The 26,586-nt window shown below is 39.8% G+C and overlaps 1 protein-coding gene across 42 annotated transcripts in view; it reads left to right on the top strand.

Moving 5' to 3' along the window:
* The window catches only part of FGGY (FGGY carbohydrate kinase domain containing), a 309,627-nt gene that overhangs the window by 243,795 nt on the left and 39,246 nt on the right, over positions 1-26,586 (top strand). For 35 of the 42 annotated variants that reach the window (XR_010474282.1, XM_065072026.1, XM_065072063.1 and 32 more), the window contains 2 exons: positions 22,175-22,282; positions 25,621-25,682. Coding sequence is in view for 41 of the 42 variants with exons in the window: in XM_065072026.1 (XP_064928098.1) it covers positions 22,175-22,282; positions 25,621-25,682 (170 nt within the window). In the remaining variant the exon portion in view is untranslated. The remainder of the gene's footprint in view (positions 1-22,174; positions 22,283-25,620; positions 25,683-26,586) is intronic. The other 7 variants (XM_065072054.1, XM_065072058.1, XM_065072055.1 and 4 more) reach the window with 2 other exon arrangements.

Below are 26,586 nucleotides of genomic sequence, written 5' to 3'. Positions count from 1 at the left end.
CCCAAAAGGTGTAAGGGCAATGCTGAGCAGCTGGAAATGGGCCAGCTGGCTCTCACTTGTTCCTTTCACATAACTAGCGTTGGAGGAGCACACGTGTGTGGTTATTTATTAATTTTTCAATATATTTCTGTTGGTAAGCTCCAGTGTAGACCCAGTTCACAACTATAGTTTGTTTTTCTTCCCCAGCTAGAGCATGGCATCAGTATAAACTTTGTGTGCATACTCAATGAGCATGAGAGATGTGGCTCCTTTAAATATCCTAATGTGACAAAAGTGACATGGAAAAGTCCATGTTGATGTTGTCGATGTTCTGTTTGGTCGTTAAATCAACACCAAAGTCATGCACAGACTACACTCCAAAGGCAAGGTAGAACCTTTTAAGGCTCTTTAATCACTTGAATGCAAACTGGTGAACAGATGCTTGTGCAGTTTTTTACTAGATTGAAGTAGATTTTTATTTAAATGTAACTACTCAGCATTTTATAGTAATTTCCTTAACTGCCTGCCTTCACTCATCTGCTCAGAGGTATAACAATTTCTAGCCAGCAGACAATAAGCAAATTCTAGACTTCTCTGGATTTAATCTGTGAAAGGGCTTTGGTTTGCTGTTCTTTTTTCTATTACCTGCATAGACTGTATGAAGTGAATGTAGAGCACACAGAGCAGTTGTATTTGTGTTTAAATGACACTTATATGCAGCTGCATTTGGCTGAAATTAGCTGTTCCTTTTTTTAATTAGGGCTATAAAATGAAAGTATATTATACTTGTGTTTTGATAGAAATATATATTTTCTCTCTCCATGTGCACCAAAGGACCCTCAGGGCTACAGAGATTAATCATCGAGTTTAATTTAATGCAGTGGGAGAGAGACCTGTGTGGTCAGGCGGGCATTAAAAAGTGCCTTTGATCTGCCTCAGGTGCACTGAGCCCCAGTGAGCCAGCAACAATAATACCTTTGTGAGGTGATCAGAGACAGGAGAGGGAGAAAATGGCCTGTGTGGAAACTCAAGGCCGTCCTTTGTTGTGGTTCTGGCAAACGAAAGAGCCAACTGTCAGGAGAAATTCAGAAAACAGAAAGCAGGGTGAAAGTACGGCTGGATTTTGTTCAAGGAATCGTAACAGGAAACTGTTCAAAGTCATCTGCTGTGCCTTTCTTTCCCTCCCCCCCTTCTTCGTTTTTTGGTGAGAGTGGGGGCACTGCCATTGGCATGTGTGTGTTAGTACAGTATTTCCATTCTCTACACCAAATACTCCGTGAGTCACAGAAGCAGGTATTGCTTGAACACAACATTTACTTTAAGAGTTACTGCTCCATGACCCAGTTTTCATTACCTTAAGGACTCTCGAGATCTTGAACAAAAGACTTTGCTAATCATGCCTTTGATATTTTAGGAAGTACAAATGTAAAACCTAATTTTACTCATGGCTATAATAGTTTAATTTGTGGTAGAACTACCATTTTTGAGTGAGGATATACTTTTGGAATTAACCACTGACAGTTTGGGGTAATCGGACACACACAAAGCATTTTGTGTTGCTGTTGAGGTACTTGAGTAGCTCGTGAAAGAAGCAAAAAGCATGTTGTAATTAGGTTACTGATCCACGTCCAGGTCTGAGTTGGTAGTTGCTCAAAGTCAGTGCCACCTCAAGGCTCATCCATTATCCATGAGGAAAAAAGAGAAGTTGGTTTTCTGAATATTTTGGGGCAGTTTTTCATTTACATGATTCTCTGATGCCTCCTTTGCCCTGGTGAAAGTGATCAGCAAAATTTGCATTTGGAATGGCAAATAAGCTGTCCTTCTACTTGTGAAGGATTGTCCCTTAGTTTAGGGCTGGAATTCGTTTGTTGCAGCTTTGATCTCTCTCTGCAGCGTAGGTATTCTTTTCAAGTGATGGACACTCAGAGGCTGACTGTTCTGAGTGGGCAGCTGCATGCCATCCTGTTTTGTAGACAGTGTCTTTAAGCTCCAGCACCCACATTTAGTTTTGGAATTTTTAGGAGACTTTCCTACTGTAGCCATGGTGACTACACAAAATGTGTGAGTAGTTTGTCACAGTAAAATAGCAGCAGGTTTGGGGCATTGAAATAAGAGCTTGCATGTTATTCCTAACTGGTAGTTTGCATGGGTCTAACAGACATGCCCTAACTTCTGGGAATAAGTTAATTGGTTTCCCTAAAAGCTTGTCTTCCTGCCAGTGTCTTGTGGGTTTTATGGGATATTTTAAAGGTTTCAAAAATCTGTTTTCTACTGAAACCTTTATGTGATCAGGGGGATTTCAGGTACAGATACTTGCACTGTCTTGTCCCAGTGCTGAGCACAAGCATGCTTGCCCTTTTGCAGATGTGTAAAACCACCAAGAATTGAGTTCACTGTTGGGTGCCAGCTAGCAAATAGCAAAACCGAATATGAACCAGCAGTGTGACATGGTACTTGTACACAGAAATTTCCTAGTATTCCTTGAGCAAGTACTCTAGCAGTATTGCTGCTTCTTTCTGGTAGATAAATCTTGAAGTTTCCTGTACCTGATATCAGCAAAGCACTCTTCTTGTGGGCACTAAATTCACACAATAAAACTTTTTTTTTTTTCCTTGCAGTAAAATGTTTCACTAGATTGCACGTTTTTTTTTTTTTTTTTTGTCAAAGATAGTACAGGTTTGGGTAAACTTACGTGACACTCGACAGACTGGGACCAGACTGGGACTGGTTTTTGGTAGCCAGAGGTTGTGAAAAGAATTTTAAGTAATTTAAAATGGTAAGCAGAAATAAATGATACTTCTGGAGTAGGAATATTAAAGAGTTCTGAGGGTTATGAAGTCACTAGGGCATAGTGCCTTTTCCCCCAGACGGTGACTTTTATGGAGGACAAGGGGGACATGCATGCAGAGCTGCAAGATCCAGAAATGTGGAAGCCCATTGTGAGAGAGAGCAGGGATCTTCTTTTGCAACATCTCATCTTCTCTTTTGCTATTTGCTCTACGCAGTCCTTGCTAATTTTGTATGTGTACACGATATGTGCTATTTATGCATATTGAATAAAGCAGGAGAGATCCACATAAAATAGCCCTGTTGATAAAACTCTTAATTTCTGCCTATTTTGCGGTGAATTAGGCTTACTTTGAGATCACTGTTCTGCTTTGCACTTGTCCCAGAACAGTTGTTCCATTATGAAAATATTTGTCATTCTTGCTCTAACATCTTCTAGGATTCACAGGAAGCACCCAGAGCAGCTTCTAATGGGAACATTTGCTTGATTTCAGTTTACTGAGGCAGGGAGGTCCAAATTTGCTGGCATTTTGAGTCCCAAATTTACATGTTCTGTGTTCTTATCCAGAGTCTCTGATATTTTTTTTTGTTGTCTTCGTTCGGTGGTCTGATCTGTGTGCTTCTTCAGTCATTCCTTCTTTATCAGCTCTCTGTATTCAGAACTTCTTTTTGGGGGTTGTCAGGGAATCTTTTCAGGTTTAGATGGAGTCTCTTCCTTTGTATCTGTTTTTGTTACTACTTTGACTCTTGTCATTGGGCAATGACTCACCTGAATGGTGTGCAATTATTTTTTCCCCTGGTGATATTGTGTATGTGGTTTGAAGCTTATAATTTAGTCATTCTTTAAAAAATTGGGAGGCATAGGTAATTTATCTTCTAACTTTGCAGATTTGCTACATGGGCTGAAAGACAGAGCTTGAGCAGCAAAATGGGCAGATCATTTTGCTGTCCCAGTGTTTACTATGGATTTTTTCAGGAAGAATATCCCATTTTCTGTTTTACCAAGCCTGACTAGTCTTTGCCTGTTTTCTGCTAAAGGAACTTCAGCCCAATTTTTTTATTCTATATTTGTTCATTTGATTCTCGTGATGACTGGCAAACACAATAGAACTTCTTTGCTCCACAATATCCGCCCAAGCTGCCAGCTTTGTTCACACAAATAGAGTGCAAAGCACGTTTCCACCCCCCAAGCATGCACAGTACGTGTCCTTCACAGTACATCCTGGAGTGGAGACTGCAGAGACACACTGGCTCAAAGCGTTCTCATTGCCTGATCTCTGTAATCTCGGTGGGAGCCAGACCAGCAAGTGGATTCAGTATATTTTGGCTCCGATACGAGAGTCTCCTCTTCAGAACACGCCACGTTGTTCAAGCAGCAGACTTTTGAGTCATTACTGCACAGGGACTCCTCAGCTGCTTGAAATCATCTGTGGTGAGGAAAAAACTTGCAGGGACTAAATAGACTGGTACTTGCTTTGCCAAGTATATTTAATGTAGCGGGATGGCCCTAAGCAATGTGTTTCTGGAGAGTGAGTTGGGGGACTGCGTGCAGCACTTCAGCCTCGCGCTTTTCAGTCACGGCCGCACATGCATCCCTGGTATGAAACGTGCAGTCTCCGAGGGGACGGGGCCAGAAGCCCAGGGCAACATCTCTGAGCGCCAACTGGCTGTGACCCAGCATTCGGCAACAACGGCAGTTCGTCCTTCTCCTGAGCAGGAAAAGGGGGCTGGGTTTGGGAGAGTCAGACAGATGGGGAGAAGGGGGAGGAAAGCAGTAGAAAAAAATAAAAATAAAAGCAGAACTATTGAATGTAGGGTAGCCTAGACAAGTTTTTGAAATATTCTAGGAGAGCTTTATGAAATTGATAAGCGCCTGCCCTCTTGATTTTTTTAATATTCCTCTCTTTTGTAAGGCCTGTCCTGCACATGAGTCACAGAGCTGGTGTCCTTCGAATGGGAGAAATAAATCAGTATTGCAGGAACCTCTCCTTTGCTCTGTTCTCCTTCAGTTCAATTCTGCTGGCTTATATATTGCATCTGGCAGCAGTCACAGTGCTGACTTCCTAGCTAATGAAGACATTTTACACTCAGGGAGGGCTGCATGAAATGAAAACCACATTTACTTCACGACTGTTGTTACAGGTTGCCCGTCCTTAGCGTATGCAGATTTAGCCTTCTGAGGAAAAGGCCGCAGAGCCTATTTAGGTGCCTTTTCAGCCTGTGGCCTTAGAAAGGTTATGTATCCATAAAAATGCCATCGCCTTCAACTTGTCCCTTGAAGAAGTCTTCCACACCCTTTTTAAATGGGACTGTCTCATTCTATGTTCTAGCGTCCTTGGTTTGAAAAATAAACAAACAAAGCTGTAATAAACTCTTTGCTGGCGTTAATTTGACATTGTGTGCTTTGTTTTGTTTTTAAAAGGCGAGAAGTAAAATATTTCTGCTAGCTAGTTACATAAAAGATTTTTGCTTTTCTGACCTCATTATATTAATAAAAGCTAGGAAGACTTCAGTAGTGGTGGGAGATCATGTGCAGGCAGCCTCCAAAACCCAAAGCTCTTACTTGCAGAACTAGTAAACCACAAAGCTTAAGATCTTGAAATGTAAATAGGAAGTTGGGGAGTTTACTTTAGAGCAGGCAGTGGTGAGTCTGTATGATGTTTATTTCTGCTTGCCTCCTAGCCTTTCCTAAAGCTTGGCAGAGATGAAAGGGAGGCTTTCTCAGTAAATGAGTTATTAAAAGTTTCTGTTATAAGCAAGATTCCTTTGTTCCTGGCCTCACATAATTCAAAGCTCAAGGTATGCATTGGTGACTGGAGAATGGGACATTCCTATTTAGTGTATGCCCGTGAGAGACATCCAAGGCTCACACTCAATTTCTTTGCTGATAAACAGCCTGTTCAGGGGAATGTAGCTGAAAGCAATACAGCCCCTGTTGTACATAAACTAGATAATGCTTAGTAACATTTCCAGAAAACTATACGGTCAACTCTCCTTCTCTTTTGTGAACATTTGAGTTCAAAGACTCAAAGAATAGAAGTGGACAGAGTGAATGCTTTGAAAAATGTTCTGCATGGAGCCTATATGTAGTCTGGTACTCTAGAGATGTCTCACTGACATCAGTGAAAACACTTGCTTTGAAAATTCCAACAGACATGGTGGTTTCCACGTTGCAGTGAACTGCAAACTACCCTGCGTGACTCAGAGCCATGTATTAGGGTCTTGGATTCATAATACTGGACCTTTCTGAAGTGTCTTCTCTTCAGTTGTCTTGGGGTTCTTTGCATCAGCGAAAGAATGGAGTAAGTGAGTAGGAACTGTTATTGCAGTTTTATTAGGTGAGAGACTGAGGCGCTTCATAGTTTGTAATTGTTGTGTTTATACTTTTACAAACTGCACCTGTCCAATGCTTTGGGAGTGTGTGACATCTGAGTTAGAAATTTCACCTTGTATGTTGCAAGGTTTTTCTGCATTATAAAATGACATTTACACACTACAGACAATAGTGTATGGCATGGTGTGAAAAACGATGTGTAAACCAGAGATCTGTTTTCTTCCTTCCTTGGATTTTCTTTTATTTTTGATATGAGCACAATGGATATAAGGGCTTACATTGGGCTTCCTCCGTGTCTGACTATTAATAGGGCTCCTCTCCTGTTCCTTACTGCTTTTTTTTGCCTTAGAAAGAGGGAGCAAGAGAGGCTGAGCTTCCAACATATTTATGTTGACCCTAATAAGATTCTGACTGCCAGAAATATTGGGCTGCCTAATTTGAGCCTCTCTACTTAAAGCACAAGGTTACTTGTTAGTAGATCTAGCTCTAGAAGCTAGCACCTTGCACCTTTATTTCCTTACTATAACAGTTCTATATTTTAATAGGGTGTGGCGATTTCATTTCTTCTGTTGTAGGAAGGAGATTGTATTCCAGATTCTGTAGCAAAGAAAGTTATAAGATGTTGTTCCTTCGTTTGCGTTCAGATAGCATAGCATCACTCTGTTGCAGGAGATAGAATAAAGCAACTTAATTTTGATTCATTCTTTATGTATCCTTATGCTCATTTTTATTCACAGAAGTCCACCAACAATGGAAGGCCACTGTCCATCAACAGCAGTGGCCCTCCATTGTAACAGAAGATTTTTTATTTATTTTGCTATACTCTTCAAAGTGATTATATCAGATTTGATGGGTACAACACTCTCATCAGTGCTGCAAACTAACAGACTCTGAGTGCTTCTCTCTGGATCCAGAGAATGTATTAGCCTGAAGCCCACAGACTTGAGCAAACCCAAGTGTCTCCCAGGAGTGTTTTGTTCTGAGGAGAGTGGGATAGGGGATGTCTCTCAGATCACAAGCATAATGAATGGCCTTTCTAGACCCCTTGTTCATCTTGTTTTTGTGGGTAGCCATGAATGTATTAAACAGCCTGGTTATTCTGTGTGTCCAGATCTCACAGTGGAAGAAAAGGACTCCTTTTTGTGCTCTTTTTCTTAGAAGAACTTAATTGCTCTGTAGAAGAAAAACTGAAATACAAGTGAAATGAGATAGGATGAGAGATGCCCTTGATCATCAATTAGGATGTCTCTGGGCCCTGACATAACTAAATAGAGTTTTCATGGGAATACAATAATTGTAGAAAAACAGTGTAATTGTTTTCTGTTAGTTTTAAAATTTTTGAATTGACCCTATTTGTAATGAGTAGCATGGAATTTGGGAACAAAATCCTAGATTTTGTTTAGTATTGCTGGTTTGCTGGATGATTCTGTCAGATTGTTGCCTTTCCTTAGAGTACCCACTTGCAACATGAGCATCAAACTGGAGTTGTGCAGACAGAGATCTTGCCAATAACAGGTGTGATATTTGAGTGCTGGATATTAAAGACTCCCTAGTCCAAGGTTATACAGATGCAATGGCATTTCTAAGTGTCTTTTTACTTTCCATAACAGCATCAAATCCCCCAGTCAGGCACACTTCATCAGTATTTGGGCAGTAGGCCTCTTACTAAGGTATTTTTTCTCTTTTCCAATTTTATTCAGCATCTCATGAAGCAGTAGTGCATCGAAGTTTCCTTTTGCTGGTGCAGTGGTGGGAGTGAAGGGGCAAGACGTTAGATGGAGTAAGGTTTATTAGGGAGAAAGTAAAACTTTTCTCATAGAAGCATTGTGGAAGCAAAATGAGGAGAAGCGTTAGCTGCTGCTTTGCTCCTGGTGTCAGCCGGGAATCACAGTTTATGCTGAGTTCATTGTTTATAACTGTGGGTGAAGGCCTGAGGTCTTCTCTCACTGTTTACTTTGTCCTTGGGAGTTTGTCTCAGTAAGTAAGGGCTGAATAAACACCGAATAAGGTTCTCAGGATTTACCCATTTAGTTATTCAGATTTTTAAAAATATGTTTAAAATAGTGTGTGGTAGCAGATCCCAGATAAAGTAAATCTGCTTCCAGTGACTCAGGGGTATTGCAGAAGGTGATTTATTTTACCTGTATGATACTATTGTTGGTATTGGCCTTCACTAATATAGAAGACATACTTACCTAATGGTGAAAAACAAAACTAAATCTCTAAAATGAACTGTATTAGGCAATGAATAAATGAGGAAGGCCTTAAGGTACATGGAAAGGGCATCCAGAGTAGATAAATACAACAGATCTCATTTGAAAAGATTTTGGTTTTCCTTGATACTTTTCCACTGATTGCTGTAAGAACAGAACTGCAGGTTTTGAAGAATAATTTTCCCTCAGAAATTATAGGGCTGGGAATAATACCTACTTGCAAGAAACCCTTGAGTTTCCTTTTAAAATGCCAGATCTGAGATTTCTTTCTCACAGTTGCCTTGAACTTCTGTCACATCAGCTACTAAGTCCCAAGTTCTTCAGGACTGTCAGCATCTGATACAGTGAGTTGACTGCATTTTGGGTTATCAAGACTTGGACTACTTAGCATGCGTATTAGGGATAACTATGAAAATACTCTTCAAGAGAAGACAAGGATCTTACAATACAATCTCCAGGAAAGGGTATGCAACAGGATAGCTCATATCTTGCTACAATTCACCATTCTGCCATCTGCACTGACCTTTGGGAAAAGGTCAGTGCTAGAAACCTCTTATGGAGACCCTCTGTTCCTGTGCTCCCCAGCATGTCACACTGCCATCTTCTAGCTGCAGTGACGAGGACTGGGCCTGCCTTGGGCTGCACAGGGTTCGGCTGAGGGTCTTTGGGCGGGGTTTCTTGAGTATCATTTGGAGGTGAAGTTGGTTTTGTGTCTGGGCAGTGAGGTGCAGCATTCACCAGTATTTGTGGCACAGCTCTTACATGTGCACAACCCAAAAGACTGGGATGAGGTCTCACTAGTCTGCTAAAATAAGATAGTGCTGCAAGTGGTATCGGAAGTGTGTTTGTTTAAGAACTAGAACTGAAGCTGAAGGGCTGAGAGCTAAAGGAGTAATTCTGAGACATTTAATAAACTCCAGTGTTCCTGTAAAAGATTTCTACTGATCTACAAATAAGCATTATACTAGATTTCTATTCTAATGCACAAATGGAGCCTTTTACTGAGAGGCTGCTAATGTTCATGAAAAATGTACTTAGTTTGCAGTCTCAGTCAGTCACTTTTGAAGGCTTAGTCTCTTGTTTTGGTTGGAATTAAGAACAGAAATTTGCTTGAACCTCAACTTACTGGTGGCTGGGAGGACATCCTGGGCAAGAATTATTGTATATTTACCCTGTTCCTGTGCTCTTCCCTGAGTCATCTGTTACTGGCCACTGTTAACAGCAGGCTAGCTGACTATATGGATCTTTGGTTTGACTTTTTGATTTTATTTTTTTAAACATTGAGAAGAGTTAGTTCACATTATGATGAGCTTTCAGGAATTTAATTTGCCATAGCAGCAAATTAGAGTGTTACAAAGTGCATATTTAAAATGACCTGCAGATAGTAGTCTGTGCTGGAAGATTTATAATCTTCACATAAACTGGGGTTTTGTGACAGTGAGTATCTATCATTGGAAAAGAAGTAAAAATAAATGGGTGGTATAAATTGTGCTAGCTTGTTTGAGGCCCTGTATCCCCAGTGAGCTATTGTTTTGAGAGGCACAGAAGTAATTGCTGTGAGTCATGGACCAGCGTTGCTTTGGAAGGGTACATAATAGCATTTCAGCAGAGGACACAAGTAGAAGCTATGGTATAACCAGACAACCTTTCAGTCCATTTATCAAAACACTTGTAGTTCTCATATCAAAGAAGGTGACACAGTAAATATGAGAAAGGTAAAAAAAAAAAAAAAAAGGTTAATCTGTATATCTGTGTCCACACGTTTCACTAAATAAAACAATAAAATGAATCAATGCAGAACTACTAGTGCTTAGGTGCTTAGCAAGAAGATTCTGAGTCCGTCATGAATGTGGGCTCTTTTTTTCCCTCTTTTGGATCTTGAAAACAATTTAATAGATTAAAGATTTTTTTTATTATTATTATTTTTTTTCCAATTTATGTAAGAAACCTTGACCTTTGGGAATACAAAGAAAAGGATGATATACTACTGTGCACTTGTTGTATACTTTCCCAAGCCGAAACATAAAATATGCTTCGTGTTAATGGATAGTGATAAAAGGCAGAAGCAAATGTATGTGAACATTCAACTTGGAACAGTCAAAATTCATCTAGTGTAAAGGTTTTGTTTCAAAGCTGAGCAGTTGGTCAGAGTGCCTGATCAGACATTTGAAGTTCTTGCATCTCTGATTTAGGCAGATGGAAATGGTGAGTGTTGAATGAGTCTGGAACAATTACCTATGAATGCATTCTTCTATAACTTCTTCCAGAGCTGAAACTCTCAAGTTGTCTCAGGCTTAGTTTCAAGTTTGCTTCTTGGAATAAACACAGGAGGTTAACCTCACACCCAAGGAATAAAAACTTACAGGGGTGCAAATTTTCTGTTGAGGACACCAGTGTTGTTTTTCTCTGCCTGAGGAGAGGAAACTGGGGGACAGTTCTAGAGGTGAATGCTGTGCTTGGACAGCTTGCTCCCGTTGTGATCTCCTGGAGACCTGTCGCATAAATGACTCTGAATGACCTAAATGTTAATCTGAAACTACTCTCTAAATTGTCCTGGCTTCTCCTTGTACTGATGCAGAAGCTGTTTGATCCACTTGCCTCAGCTCCTTTCTGGGGACAGTTCTGAGTTCTTGAGTCAGTGTCTCAACCATCTGAGAGTTCCATGTAAAAACACCCTCTTCTTTCTACAAAGAGAACAGCATCATTCTTCTGCAAAGAAAACAAGTGCATCTACCCCTCTAACATCTTTTAATTTGTGATATCTTTTTAGAAGATCATCTGTTTGATCACAAGCAGTCTCCCCAGCCCGTTGGTCTCAGGAGTAGTTTTCTACCATCTTGGACTTTTTGCCTGTTGTTCAATTTGAAGGATAGATCTTATTGCTCAGATTTTCTGATCCTTGGTTTCAGTTTTACCTGAACAGTGGTTGGGACTTGTCTGTTGGTAATAGGAGTCTCAGGATCCACCTTCCAAGGCAGTAGAGCTATCTAACTTCAAGCTGCCATTCTCTTCTGTCACAGGTGAGGTTAGTGGCTCTGATTCATATCTATGACTTGGAGTTTTTTAGTGCTTCAGGGTGGATTACCCACGTGAATGCAAACATGAGAGTCTGCAGCTCACAGTGGGTCAGCACAGTCATCACTCGGTGGTCAGGAAATGGCTGGCAGGAATATGCTAGTGCTCTGTGGATCTCACAGAAGGTGAAGTTTGTGTTTGTTGCAGAACATTGATTCTTATATTTCCCCTCTCTAATTGTTTGTCTCATGAAGTGGCTACAAGTAGCATGGTTTGGTGATTGCTTAATGCTCCTGATATAGGTACCATTAAGCCATGCTTCTCTTCTAGCTTGTGCTTTGAAGTGGCCAACTTCCAACACTCATGTCCTACTATAGCTCCCATCTTTTGCAAACAGCAGGCAAATTTCAGCAAACAATTGAAACCTGACTTGAAAACCACATTGTTCAGATGTGTTCCTCTCAGCTTCTGTGGCCAGTGTGCTCCTGGGTAAAGATAAGATGAGGTGGCTGACAGATGCATCACGTCTCCTAACACTTCCTTGCACCCTTTTTTTCCATGGTGCATCATCTGCTTTTAAACAGTGGGTCATGGATCATGTGTTTGTGATATCTCTGATCCTCCTCACAACTCCTTTATTATGGCACAGAGAGAGATAACGAGAATATAGGTTGTAGGCTGTGTCTTATGCTTTTATCAAAACAGTACGGGGAGGGACAGGCACCATATGTACAGCTGGAGAAGATCTGTTTGAATGGGAAGGTGCTACAAGGACATTGCTGGTCACCTTGTGAGAGTTCGGTGGTCAAGTATCGTATATTGTTTGGATTTCAGTACTGTTTCTAAACTGGAGCACACGCTCTGATTTTGTTCTGTCCTTGTGAGGAGAAAATTATTTGGGAAGGTTTAATGCAGCCCTAATGCAGTGAGCCAAACTTGACTTTCTTACAGTTAAGTTTCCTTGCCCTGATGAGGTAGGCAATATATAGTGAAATCAAAACATATACTCACCCTATTTGATTTAATCATGCTTGAAATTTTTCTTCTCTGTGTCTGTTTTACTAACATATTTTCCTGGCTGAAAAGGAGATTTACAAAAATACATTTTTTGGCAGAGAAGTGATACTTTTTATTTCACCGTTTTTAAAAAAGATACTAGTAAGGCAAACAAAATGAAGAGGATTTTGCTTCCAATACAATTTTAATTTTTTCCTGTTTTTGTATTCTGCTTTTGAATTTGGAATTTTGAGTGCAAAGAGAGGAATTCAAAAGTGTACAGTAGGAGAGGTAGGTACCAGTTTTGCACTGTGTTCTCCCCTCAGGAAAATGGTGGGATTTTATAATGTGAAAAATATTATTCTGTTTAAGACAAATCTCAGTTATCTGGCTTTGCTGGTTAATATTTGAAGACTGATCTCACTGCAAGCTTCATTCGCAAGATTAGTATTAAAAGAATATATATAAATCCTTTTCTGTGATCAAGTAATGAGAGTACAGGTAGAGGAAGAAATTACCTGAGTAATCTGTAATGTGTATTTGCACCCTGTGAGCAACTCTGCAGTCGCAGTCCTGGCCCTGGGTTCCCGTGGAATGTGTGAGGTTCCTGGGATCTGTCACACGGTGCACCACAGAAGGTTGATGAGCAGAGGTGGTTTTGCTGGGCAACTGACCTCCTAGTTTTGCCCATAATAATTTATTTGTGCGGCTGTACCCTATGACATACTAATACCATACATACCATTGGCTGAAAACTGATGCAGTGTATTGAAAATAAAGTGTAAAGCACCCCCAGCCAGCTCAGATGAAGAGGCTGGACCTGGCTGCTGTCTGAAAATGGGCCATATACAGAGGTCTGTTGCTCTGTTAGGGGCTACAGGGAGTTAGTTGAGCCCCATAGCATCCATTCTCAGAGGTTTCCTCAGAAATGCAATTTCAAACTGGCTTCTGGTGGCAGACCTCCAGAAAAGCTGCTTTTACAAGTGCAGCCTGTGACCTCTTGCATTCCCTGCTCTTGGCAGGGGCCTGATCTGTTGCATTTTAAAAGGTAAAATAAAATACAGCTGCGTAAAACAGGCTGGGGTTTTTTAGTAAATTTGGTTTTTGTTGTTGGTTTTAAGCAACATTTTAATTGCTATGTTTAACTCTTTTAAGAACCAGGATCCTCTGGATGAGGGGAGAAACTCCTAAACACTGCCTCATAGTTTCTGCTGGTAGATTAGTTTTAAAGCAGTAAAGGTTTGAGTATGTGGTTGTCCCCCTTGAGTGAGGAGCATGTCTAGTAAGGTCATGTCCAGTTCTCAGTTTTTGAAGTGCACCTGAGGAGCTGGTGTGTTGTTCTTAGACACAAAGCGCTGACTGCAGGGGCTGTCTTCAAAAATTGTCATCTTCCCTAGGAAATGAAAAACGTAAACATGCAGGAACATTCTCTTCTGCATCTGAATATATAATGTTCTGTCTTTGAAGAGATGTCTGGCACATGTATGGACATTTGCTAGCATTCTTAATTATAGACACACGAAAACTAAAGCCAACATACTTCCTAGGAGTGGGTGCTCAAGTCCGCATTTCAATACCTAAATAGCTGGCTTCATGTTCTAAGGTCATGAGCCAGAAATCAATGTGAAATGAGGGTCTTTTTTAAAAATCAGACTACTTATTTAAGTGTCTAAATACAACTATTAGTCCAAATCCTCACACAGTGTAAATCAACATACCTTTGTGGAAGGTGGTGGTTAAGGTTGAGTTGAGGCTTTGGTTCCCAGGGATGGAAGCACTGGTCCAGGTGAATTTCTCTTTGTACACTTAAATATAAATTAAGTACAAGTTAAATAACTAAAATTATTGTGATTCATCATATTCTTTTACTAAAAAACATAAGATTTAAATAATTTTAAAATACCTTTCCTTATTTAACCTTGCATAAAAAATCTCACAGTGGAAATGGTTAATAATCTTAGTCCAGTTTTCCTCTAATTAGCTCTTGCTAGATATAGAGCTAGTTTGTGTAGTATATAGTCCCATCGCATAACTCACCTGAAATATTTTCGGAGATGAGGCAATCAGGTTACCCTGGGAGTGTGGTTTCTTTACTGGGCATTAATCACATACCTTGTTTGGTCTGTAGTTTGTAGACCAGTTAATTTTTTATGGAAAATGTAGAAATTTAGAAATAGTTCTGCATGCATGTTCACATTTTGCTGCCCTTCTCATAAGGGTTACTATTTGGAATAACAGCTAACAGTAGTCGCTCAGAATTAATCTGTGTCTCCTACTTTCATGTTGTACTGAAAGTTTCGTCTGGAAAATAACTAAAAAAGGGATTGAACTGGAATTCTAGCTTCAAAACTTCGTGAGAAATTTTAGATCTCAGTCTGCATTTTAATGCATACTCTCTGTATGTTTCTAATTTTGGTAATTTTTACTTAAGGATGTTATGGTGGTTGTGATCAGTTTGATTTTTGTCATACAAGTTTGTGATATTACCAAGTGCAGAATAAGCAGCAAAATAAAAAAATATATTTGTTTTAATATTGTTATACGTGTCTTTTGTGGCTCTACTGCACTTGGAACCTTGCTGAGCTGCTGGACTGAAATGTGCTGGACTTGTGTTCTTAATGTTACCATGATGTATAAATAAGCAATATTATTGTCTTCTCTCTCAGCCTCTCAATTACATTTTCTAGGAATAAACTCTCTTCTGAGGCCCCTCAGGCCCTACAGCTGAACAGGCACATTGGGCTCTGCCAGAGCCGCAGCCCCCTGAGCAGTCGCCCCTCTCACCTCCCAAGAGACTGAAGGCACTGAGTAGACCCGGCTGACTTAAATACGTGGCTTTCCTACAGCCAACACAAAAGAAACCAACTTGGGCAAAACAGACGTACTGAATACATGTCAATGCTTCAACTTTCCCCCACAGGCCACTCTCTGGCCATAAGTTTACGCTCTGGGCAGTGCCCAGAACCCTTTGATTCTGTTGGGTGGTTTTATCACTTTGGATATCTGCCTTCCTGTCTGTCCTTAACCATGCTTGATTCCACAGAAATCTTATCTTGCAGTATCTTATACTGCAAAAATATTGAATGATGTCTTTGAATATTTTTTGTTGTTGTGCAACCTCAATAGATATTGTTGGGCAATTTTGTTTCGCTTCTATCTGTTCTTACCATTCTCCTAACTAAATGGATTTAAGGTTTGTGAACTTTCCAGCTCTCTGCGTTCGGTAAACCTGTGACATAGCTTGGCAACAAACCGTGGAGTCCACGTTCAGCAAGGTATCAATTAAAGTGATTTCATCCCATAAGCTAGAATTCTTCAACTGCATGTAAACAGATTACCAAAATCATCTGTGGACAGATGTGTTGAGGCAGAATCCCAAAGTCGACATTCTCTATGTTTTTGCCACTTAAGTAACTTCCCTGCTTCCAGTGGGATAAAGTTAGCTCTGTGCAAACATTTTTGTGGCCTAGTCTGGATATATCATTGCAGAGCAACCCTGTCACTGTGGGTGGCCCCCGGGATGCCAACCTGTCACATGGAAGGGAGCTCTGTGACTTGCCACCACAAACTATGCAGCTACATAGCAAACCCATGATGGCCAGGGGACATAAGCTTAAAATATAATCAAACAAATTACTGGTGGTGTATGACATATAGGAACTGGAATATTAATACATTTTAATTTTCTTTGTGTTCTGTGGAACATTTCTTGTGTTCCAAGACCTTATGTTCTTAAATATGTTTTACATCAGGCTAAAGTTTGAATGCTGTTATGTGTTTAACATGTAATTACTGCTAATAATAAATATATATTGACTGTACTTACCATAGGCTTAACCTAGGGATTTGCCTCCACAGTTATGGGGAAACTTAGTTTTAAACTCATTGAGTGCTTGAGAAATAATGCCAGGATGGCGATTTTAGAGTAGGCATCAGTTTACTGAAAATACAATTGCATGCCGCGACTCCACCCAGTTAATATATATGCCACCAGAAAGTGCTTTTATTAAATCACACATTCAGTAGCTGTTACCATGACCCAAGTTTGAACCAGAAACCTAGAAATGAAACATTCTTGAGTTTCCCTTTGATTTCTCTCTTTTTTTTTTTTTTTTTTTTTTTTTTAAATGAATCTCTTTCATTCTTTGTCAGAGAATTGTGGTCGAATTGGTTTGTAAGACTCATCTGTCAGCAGAAGCAAAATGATACAGTTTTCTTAATACAGGATTTTATGCATCAATGTAAACCCCCGGAGTTGAATGAATGTCGGTATTCTCAATCTACAGTCAGTCAGAAAGTTTGAAAGTTAAAAGTCAGCAGAGAAGTTAATGAAAGTATTTGACTTGTCAATGATCAAAGTCCAGAACTGTAAAGAGCATTTATTAGTTGGTGACTGATACAGAGCTTTTCCTTGTTTCTTTCCCTGCTTTCCATTAGTATCTTAGATCTTTCTTCATACCTGCCTTAGCCTAACAAAAGCAGCTGTTATTCTGAATCTCTGGCTATAGAAACTGATAAGTGAGGTGATTTTTAAACAATTTTTCTGACCTAGTTTTTCATTAGCAAATATTTACTCTAAAAACGTTGTGACAATAGAATGAAGCAAAGCTTTTTTTTGCTTTCATGTAGGTGACTGTAAGTCAAGAATAGTTCCACTGAAATTTGATTTTTCTTTCTTATTGCATACTGCAAATCAATAGAAAATCTAATAGTGATACTAGAATGCTGCCAGATATCAGAGGCCCAATATTAGAAGCAGAACTGAAAATGGAAGAAGATGGATATATATCAGTATACCCTGTTAATATAAAGATTTAGTTTTCTGGTAATAGCCAAATTCTCCAATAGCGTTATTGTAAGGAATTTGTGTAAGCCTCCACCAGCAACAGATGGTGTCAGCTAAGGAAGAAAATTCTGCTGAAACTCCTGCTCTCACCAGTGTGGCCTGTTTTATCTTGTCTCTGATTACCGTACCATTTACATAACACTGCGGAAGAAACAAGCATGTGGCTGATCATTATGGCTAGTGTAGCAGAACAAAGCTAAGGAAATAAATCTCACACTGAGACTTGCTCATTTTATGGGATGGCTGTATGCCTAGGTGATTCTCCTCTGTGTTCTGTTCCACTTGTACCAAATGAGAGTATTGAAAGCTGAACTGACTCCTTTGATTCACTTATATGAGCTGTAAGTTAGCCTACAAGTGGTAAGCAGTGCTTTTTTCCACAGAGACTTCTACCAGAGAGGTGGATTTTGGGGGTTTTTCTACCTGTTTTTGTTTTAGAGGGAGAGGCAAGTGGCAAGGGCTAAACTAAATTAAATGTGCTACAGAGCTCATATTAGTGCCATTTAGGAAGGTCCTGTCATACCTTAGCTTAGTTCTATATAGCATTATATGTTTTAAAGACATTTTTCATTTCTGTGGGCTGCCAGATGTGCTGCTGATACCTTCTGATCTTAAAGAGTTTGACATTGATTTTCCTAGCACACGCCAGGGTTGAAATCTGGTCTGTAACTCATCCAAATGATCTATTCATAACAAAAAGTGCCTTCTGGCAGTTGCACCACAGCTGAATATTGTTAAACTGAATTCATCATTTCATTTGTTTCTGATTGCTCTATAATGTTTACATATCTTACATATTAGTATGATCTTTTATTAAGCACGTCCTGAGGTTAAATCCTCCCAGATAGAAGTTTTTTCTCCTTTTTCTCCCTTTCAGAAGGTGTTGAACTCTTTTTCTCTTCAGTCTCGGAACTTGGAATCTTGGAACTGCTTAATGCTAATCTCATCTGAAAGGATGGGCTGAGCAAGTAGGAACGTGTGTGTTGGGAAGACACAGAAAGGTGGCATTTTCCTACACAAAATAATTCTTCCCCATCCGCAGATAGAATAACAGTGAGGTGGAATTTCATGTCTGAGTATAACACTTCTGTAAGCGTCCCCATGGATGAGGGCAACATGTTCAACTGAAGTATTTATAGATGCTGCTTATGACTCAAAGTGTGAATAGGTTCAGATTCTTCTCATCTCCCATCTCCAAATTCCTGCAGCAGTAATTGTGCAGAAATCATTCTAATGCCTAGTAAAGGATATCCTCTTTATGTTTCAGTTTCACTGTATATAGAAAATAACAATAGGAGTGTGTCACAGGATGAATTTAAGTTAAATAGATGGCAGAAAATCTGAGGCTCCTTTTGAATACGTATTTTAACTTTAAAAGAAGGATGACATCTCTTATTTGCTTTAAAAATAAAAATCAATTGCCCATAAATCTAAAACAGATGTTGTTTTTCTACTAAAAAGATTAAGGATTTTCTTAAGCTCATTAAAGGAAAAAAAAATAGTGACACCACATTGATCCTCCTATATCATCACAAAGATGTCTGAAGGCAATAGAAAGCTATGAAAAGGACATGGTATTAGTCTAACAAAAATAGCTCTGAGTCTGGCAAATGGTGCTTATCCTTCTGGGTTCTGCGACAAACTTTGTACTGTTTCTCCAACCTTACGCTTATGTCTAGTCATGTGTTTTAGTGGGATTGGGTGGTATGTATACTCAACCAGAGTTTGGACTTTTTATTATGAAAATACAAATGCCAGCTGCTGCATGGCTTGAAGAACTTAAGCTTCGTCCAAATTATTTCAAGAAGGGGAAATGGAAACCATTTGCTCTTTCTTAGGCATACATCTATGGAAGAATGTTCACCCTGTTGATTCTCAAACATTGTGAATCTGTTTGGGAAGGACATTATTTCCCAATTTTCTCACTTTCCATGTGCATCAAAACCCAGAGTCTGCAACATGTGAATTAAACTTCTGAAGTGGAAGGAGGAAATAGGAAATCTGATGATGCCATACATGGTACCAAAAAAGCCCAGCATGACCACCAGCATCCTTTATTCCAGTTAAAAGTTCCCACAGCAGAAAAAATTGGTAACCTAGTACCCCCCAGGTTATATTCATCAGTGTGGCAATACACAGCTCCCTCATTTGCTCTGTTTATGTGTTGAAAGTTTACTGGAATGCCTACAAACGGTACTTTGGTAGTAAGATGATAAGAAAGTCTTGGTGTAATCTGAGAAGAACCAGCATGGAAATACCCCGTCCTGTCAAATATCTGTGGGTGTCCGAAATACTAGGCCAGAAGTACTGTCTCTAGGGAGAGTTTTGGTTTTTAGTCAATTTAAACCTTTTAGTGTTATCAGACACATAGGACAGTTTGGTAAATTGTGGACTAATGACAGAAGAAAGTTCGTGGGGTGGTGGTTTTTGTGCTGTTGTTGTTGGTTTTTGTGCTGTTGTTGTTGGTTTTTGTGCTGTTGTTGTTGTTTTTTAACTTTGTCCTTCTTGATGTTTAGAACTTCCTGTGTGTTCACAAACCATCTCCATGCCTTTAGTATCCTCAGACTAATTGGTTTCTTCAGATGACACAGCAGCTGGATTTTAAGTTTGATGTATCTAGTGTAGCTAGATTCTTCCTTCAGAAATCACAGTGGAGTACAAAATACTGTAAGTTTGCTGCATCAAAAATATTTTGAGATGAACCTTTACCAGCCCAGGCCTCTTCTGCCCCAAATGTTCCTTCCCACCTGTAGAGACACGTGTTGTACCCACAGCTATAAGACGGGAGTGAGACGGGACGCTTGTGTTCTTGGCATGCTTCCGTCACTAGTTCGGAGCAGATGCCAACTGAGAATTTTGACCTTATGCTGTGTTCTCAGTCAGGTCAGTGGTGTGGAATTGGTCTAAAAATCAGGTTATATTAGGATTTGCCTTCTGTTGCACTTCATTTTGTTATTGAAATCATAAAAGGAAGGCTTGCCCCATGGAGGTGTTGAAAACTCAAAGCTGTATTAATTTGTAGTTTTAAGAGAAAACAAAACAAAACCAAATGTCTTTGCAATGTTTTTGACGTAGCTTCGTCCACTTGGAGTCATAAATGCCTTTTTAAATTCAGTGCAGCTATTCTTGCTCTTTAATGGGTTTAGCTAGCCAAAGTCTTACGCAGATATACAGACACATGTGCACACATACATCTTTAGCGAAAGTGAAGTCGGCATGTTAGAGCTGATAGTGGAGAACTGAACAAGATTCTTGTATTTGTTGTGTACATTCCTAAGAGAAATCAGGATTGCTTGAAACTGTGGTGGTGAATTTTGAGAAAACAGTTTTTGTTGTTTTGTTTTCCTACTTAAATTCATGACAAGAATCAGCTGTAATGTAAGTTTATGGCTTGAGCAGACTATTGTTTGTGCAGAAACCTCCCTGCTGGTGTATTTACTAAACATGTGTGATGCACAAATGCCAGTAAACTGCATCTTGGAGCATATTCCCTTATTGCTCGCAAAAGCTGTCTTGAAAGTTTGGCTTGTTTAAATATAGAGAGAATGTGCATCAAGTTTAACAGGAACAGCCTGGAATTTTTTACTCCTTCTCGAAACTATTTTGACGTGAAAACTGGGCCTTATTGAAATCAATAGGAAACCTCAAGCATCCTTTAATGGGTCTGGAATTTTACTGATGAAGAGCAAGGTCTAAATACAAAAAAAACGTTGTTCCATACTTTCTTTTTTTGCTGTTCCAGCATTGCAAACACACAGACTTATTTGTGAGGGAATTCTGTTGTTTCCTCCTGTTGGAGCACTTTCCGCCTTCTAGAGAAAAACACTTGCAGATTTAGCCCTTCCATTAACATGGACTAGTGGGAAGTGGACTCATGCAATGGTGTAGGACTGTGCTGCCGGCCTGTTTTCCCAGCAAAATCCTGGCCATGTATACCCTGAATCTATATACCTCTGTTGGTCCTGGAAGCAAAAACATGAATCATGCTTCAGAGAGAAGACGAGTAGCCTGCCAGGGAAGTGGATGAGGTGTCTTCTCCAGCCTGCGCTGCAAGAATTATTGTGTTCAACCAGTGCAGAATACGTAACTGGTCTTCGTAGCAAGTGCCAGGACTCAGGTTCCACTGCCCAATTCCCCATCACATGCTGGGCCTTACTTGCTAGACTCGATAGCATACCTCCTTAGGCTTGCTTTCTGGACCAGAAAGGAAATCTAGCAAGTCTGTCTAGTCTATTGAAAGTGGAACAGCTTTAGAAGAGGAAGAAAATGCCCTCCACCCTTAAAAACTGGTAATTCGCATCTTCTGAAGCAGAGAAAGGAAATGAACCAGTGTCCCCTACATCCTGAGTGGTCTTACCACTAAAATATTGCATTGGAGCAGGATATCACTGTATATGTGAGTGTTATAGTTGTATGCAAGTGGTGGAATACATCCCTGTTCAGGATTTGGATGGTAGCGCTTAGATATTTGCCTTGATGAAAGGGTTCACAGGTGTGAAGGAAGGAGTAGTTTGTGTAAAGCTAAGCCTAAGTAAGGGGCAGAATCTAATGTTTACCCAAGCACATGTTTCCTGCTGGCTAATAGGCCAGGTTTGTAGCTTCTACCCAAGGCACCTAACTCTCCTGTTCATTCTAAGTAAGGTGTTTTTCTGGAGAAACAGGACACTTACTCTCTCTCTCTCTCTGTGAAATACTGCTCTTGTTGCTGAAATTTCTTACTTTCTGCATGGCCAGACCCAGCTGTTCTACAAATGGGAGTGTGGGGGGGCAGTTGTGCAACCAGGAGCTGCAGCTGTGTCATCTCATCTAATAATGTGGGGACATATTTTTCCATATTCTCCTTAGAGTAAATCTCTGCCCATACATCTCCACTCACATTGGTAACTCCAGTAGAGGTGCAGGAATCATTTCAGAATTGACCTCTGATAGCTGCCAAACAGGAGTTGCAAAGTACCTACTTCGACAGGTAGTCTGATTCACTAGAGCTTTCTCTTGCATTGACAGGTCAGTGAAACTCCCATTTTTGTGCCTGGTGTTTGGGGACCTTATTTCTCTGCAATGGTACCTGGATTGTGGCTGAATGAAGGAGGTCAAAGCGCTACAGGAAAATTGGTAAGAGTTTGGAGACACAACCAGATTCCAATAGAGGAGCTCTGCCAGAACTGCTGTCATTCGGGAGAGCTCCACTTTTAATTCAGCCAGAGCTCCCCCTGAAACACCTCTGTAAGGTCACAGGAGAAGCCATGTTGCTGAAAGCAATGAACAATTAGTTGATTGTTACGTCTCTTACAAAGCATTCATTTGCATACTGATTGGGGATTATATATGGGGCAGAACACTAAGGGCATGTCTTCCTTCTATGATGATGATTATTGTTATTATTTTACAGGCAAATTGGCATCTATTCTTTAGCAAGAGGCTAAGATAGACTTTGAGGTAGAGAAAATTATATTTATTGTGTTATATAGAACCATTGTGCTCATTGGTGGGCTTAAATTAAAGATGTGTTCTGTGGACAGAATAGTAATATTACCCTGTCTAGATAGATACTACATATATTGTCACCTCAGTTATTTCTGTGAGTGCGGAGACTCTGACTGTATTTGGTTATTTTAATTTATGAATAAAAAATAAAACCAGACTTGATATTCTAAAAAGGAATTTTCTTACTTGCAGAGAGGCAGTCAGAACTAAAACATTGAAGGCAAATTTAAAGAAAGCCTAGATGTATAAAAGGGTATTTAGGCAGACTTTAGCTGCTTAAGTTCAAAAGTATCAGTGAAACCTCAGTGGCTGCTTAAACTTAGATCCTTCTAAAGCTCCCTGTGTGTCTCCCTGCTCAGTCTGTGGAAATAGTGGCTGCCCTTAGAGCTGAGAGACTAACGTCCTCTTGAGAAACTACAGGAGACAGGCCCATTCCTGTGGGAATCCTCTGGAAGCTCAGCAAACAAGCAGGTGGGTTTGGCCGTTCACAAATTGCAGGTGTAATTGCTGTCTTACTCAGACCTAGCACCACCCACCTTCTTCAAAGCGCAGTGATCAGAGCACATGTCCAGGAAGTAGTGGATTAGGGCATCACTGCATTTCTGCATTCCATATGAAAGAGTCATGGAATGAGAAACAGAAATAATCCTGCATCAAGAAGCCCAGACACACCCTGAGCTGTGAATTGGTGTTCCCTCCTGTGCCCTCTCCTCGGCCACGTGAGTCTGGCATTCCTCTCTGTGGTGTCACAGCTTCAGCGGGAGAGTCATTCCTCTTCCTCTACTGCAGCCTCCACCTCTCACCCCATCTCCAGCCCAAAGCTCTGTGGTAGCAGGTGGGATGTGCATGCTTTAAATTCTTCAGGTCAAGATGGGGCTAGAACCAAAGTGTCTCATTTTATATGTAACTGCCACAACTGGAAGTAAAATTTAATTTTTGCTCGTGACAAGATCACTTTAAAAGGAAAATAGCAAACCTTGTGTATTTCTTTGTAAGAACACTTTTGAGAGGAGAAATCTCTTTGCACTTAATCCAGAGCGAGTGAGGAAACTTAATCAAGCACTAGAGAGGATACAGCAGTTCAGTGTTTTCTGTTGGCTGGTTCAAGGTGGGTCCACACTTAAAATGTACCATGAGGGTTAGGGCATGTCAGAAATCCTTTCTGTTCTAGTACCAGAGAACGAGATGTTCTTATGTCATTAAAGAAATTGCTGGAAAAAAATTATAGTCTTGTTAGGACCCATAGCAAAAGTCAACTCTGTCAGGTATATTAGGGAAGCTGTCTTATTAAAACATTCTTAGAATATCTCATGTGGTTTTCTTGAGGTTTTATGTACAGAAAACACATAGGGAGCCATAGGAGGAGACGGTGGATGTGCATTGTGTGGAGGGTAGTTTGCATTTATTATCTTTGTAATTTCAAAGATCTAGTCTGGTTAAGGTCCTGCTTGCTCATACTTAAAGCTTTTTGAAAACAAACAAACAAAGGATGTGTTTGGGGATTCTTTTCATTGCTTGGTCTGTGCCCAAAGGTGAATTGTTTTCACGAAATTTGAACAGTCTGTTGAATTTGTTACAAGCAAAACTGATATACGTCCCTTAAATTTCTAATTGATTGTTTTTATTGATACAGCTGTGAAAAAGTCCGTTGGATTTTGAAAACTGGTTCAAATAGAGTCCACAGGAAGAATTAAGAACTCATCTTGTTTTGAAAATGCCTTTTTGTCTATTAGATGGGCTTTTGCACTGGATTTTCAAAGTTTATAGGAAGAAAGATCTTGCAAAAAAGAGACAAAGGATGGCATGACATCATTACAAACTGTGAAATAAAGAACAGCAGAAAATGGTGTCTAGATGCAACCCTCCTGTGGCCATGTCATGAATTAAGAACATTTAAATATCTAACATCGTAACTTCTGTAACATTTTTGTGTAGTGTTTTCATAGCACACAAGTAAATTTGATATTTATTTCTGAATTTATGAGCTGCTCCTGTGTTCTTTTGAGATTATGCAAAATTGCAAAATTCAGGCCAGACTTTGTTTCTAATGCTTGCACGTTTGAGTTTTGTCTTTGATGCAAATCTCAGAAAGAACAGGCATGTGTTATTTTTATTGCTGTGTTCAAATGTACATGCTTCATTATGTTTTGTTACACTGGTTAAGGACTAGACTGATGCTGTTAAAAATTAAAAACCTAATATGAATTGCTGCCAATAGGCATTGCCAAATATACTCAGTGCTCTTGAGTAGCTCTAGTTTTGCCTCCTTAGCTTTTACTGTCACCTCTGATGGGATATTATCAACAGGCCACAAAACCTGCTGAATTATTGTCTTAAAAGCCCATGTTATTCTACCTGATACTTTATTTTGTGAATAATGGTAGCCGCTGGGAAGTGAAAGGACCAGGTGATTTATAAGTTTAGTATAGACAGAGCCTATATTGATCTTTTTTTATAGCAATAATTGCTTGTCAGGCTATACATTTAGTTTCCTGCAATGAACATATGGAGCATCTCTCAGGATGACAACACACCTTGTATTTTATTATAACAGTGTGATATAGAAAGCTGCAGGGATTTGGGCCAAGAATATGCTCCTGGTAGAATTCCACTGGGGATATGTATGCAAGAGAATGGGAGACACTGCAGGATGTGCTGTCAGGTAGTTTTGGAGAGGTACAAAGTCATCCTTCCAGCTTGCTCTTCTGTCTGAGGAGCTGCATGCTTAGCATTTTGCCTGCTTTTGGTTCAGCTTTGGTTGTTTTTTCTTTCAGTTTTTAAGCTAAATCCTGAATCCAGTAATGTCAGTGGGAGTTTTGCCATTGGCTTCGCTAGGGCTAGAACGTTACACCTCATTAGTAATTTAGAAATTCTTGTCTTTCTAAAGTTATGATATTGCATTGCCCTTTTCCAGAACCAAATTTTTTGGATGTAATCACCAAAAATGTTGCTTTCCTCCTTTTCAGATAGATCATGTTGTCCGAGGCCATGTCGCCTTTCCAGAATTACAGTCAAAAGCTGCAGCCAGGTCAGTCTTCTTATTCCTCTATCACATATCTGCCTTACAAATTGATGATTGTGCTGCTGTGTCCTTACTCTGAAACAGAGAAATTAACAGTCTGATATTGGGTTGGAAGTATTGACAAAGGCTTGCCAGGTGATTGCTCAAAGATGAAAGCTTTAAATTCCCCTCAGATACCTTCAATGTACCTAAGTTGTGATATTAATTTCCTGCTTTTCAACTTCCTTTCTATCTAGGACGGGGTATTTCTTGATACTGTAGTATCAGCCCTGTTCAGCAGACCTTTATTCCTTGGGCTAATGTTGTGTCTTAATTTGTAAATGGCAGTATTAAGCTCCAAGAATGAGATATAGCTTACTTAGGAAGATATTATTCAATATTTTTGGAACAGTCATCTAAAACAAGGTAGAGCCATTGTATGAAAAAGCCCTGCATGGCAGCACAAATAGAACAGAGAAACCCAGGATGAGTTTTCAGACGAAACTTAAGATATAAGAGTGAATTGGAGGTAACTCCAGGATTCCTTGAGCAGGAGGCTGCGTGCAATGTGGAATTTTAGTTTGGTCTGCTTCACAAGTGGATGAAGACAGTCCAGACACTTCTGTCAGATCTGGACTTTCTCAGACTATTTTGGCTTGGATTCCTTTTAGGATGGTTCATGTCACTCCCAGAGAGATCATAGCTCAACAGTTAGGCACATTGGATGAAAATTTGGTTATCTTTTAATTTCTTTTTCCTCCTTGTATTAAAGAAAAAAATGGCAAACTTGGCATTCTGTCTTCATTTTATCACTCTGGCCTAAACGGCGTCATTCAGTCCTGACAGATGTATTAAGTGCATGCAGTTGTGCAGTTATTTTCAGTCCTCCCTGGAGGGATAAAGCTACCTGGTTTCTCTAAATGACACTTCC

This window comes from Columba livia, chromosome 8, assembly GCF_036013475.1.
Source record: "Columba livia isolate bColLiv1 breed racing homer chromosome 8, bColLiv1.pat.W.v2, whole genome shotgun sequence".
Taxonomy (NCBI): domain Eukaryota; kingdom Metazoa; phylum Chordata; class Aves; order Columbiformes; family Columbidae; genus Columba; species Columba livia.
This window is presented reverse-complemented; position numbering and strand designations above follow the sequence as displayed.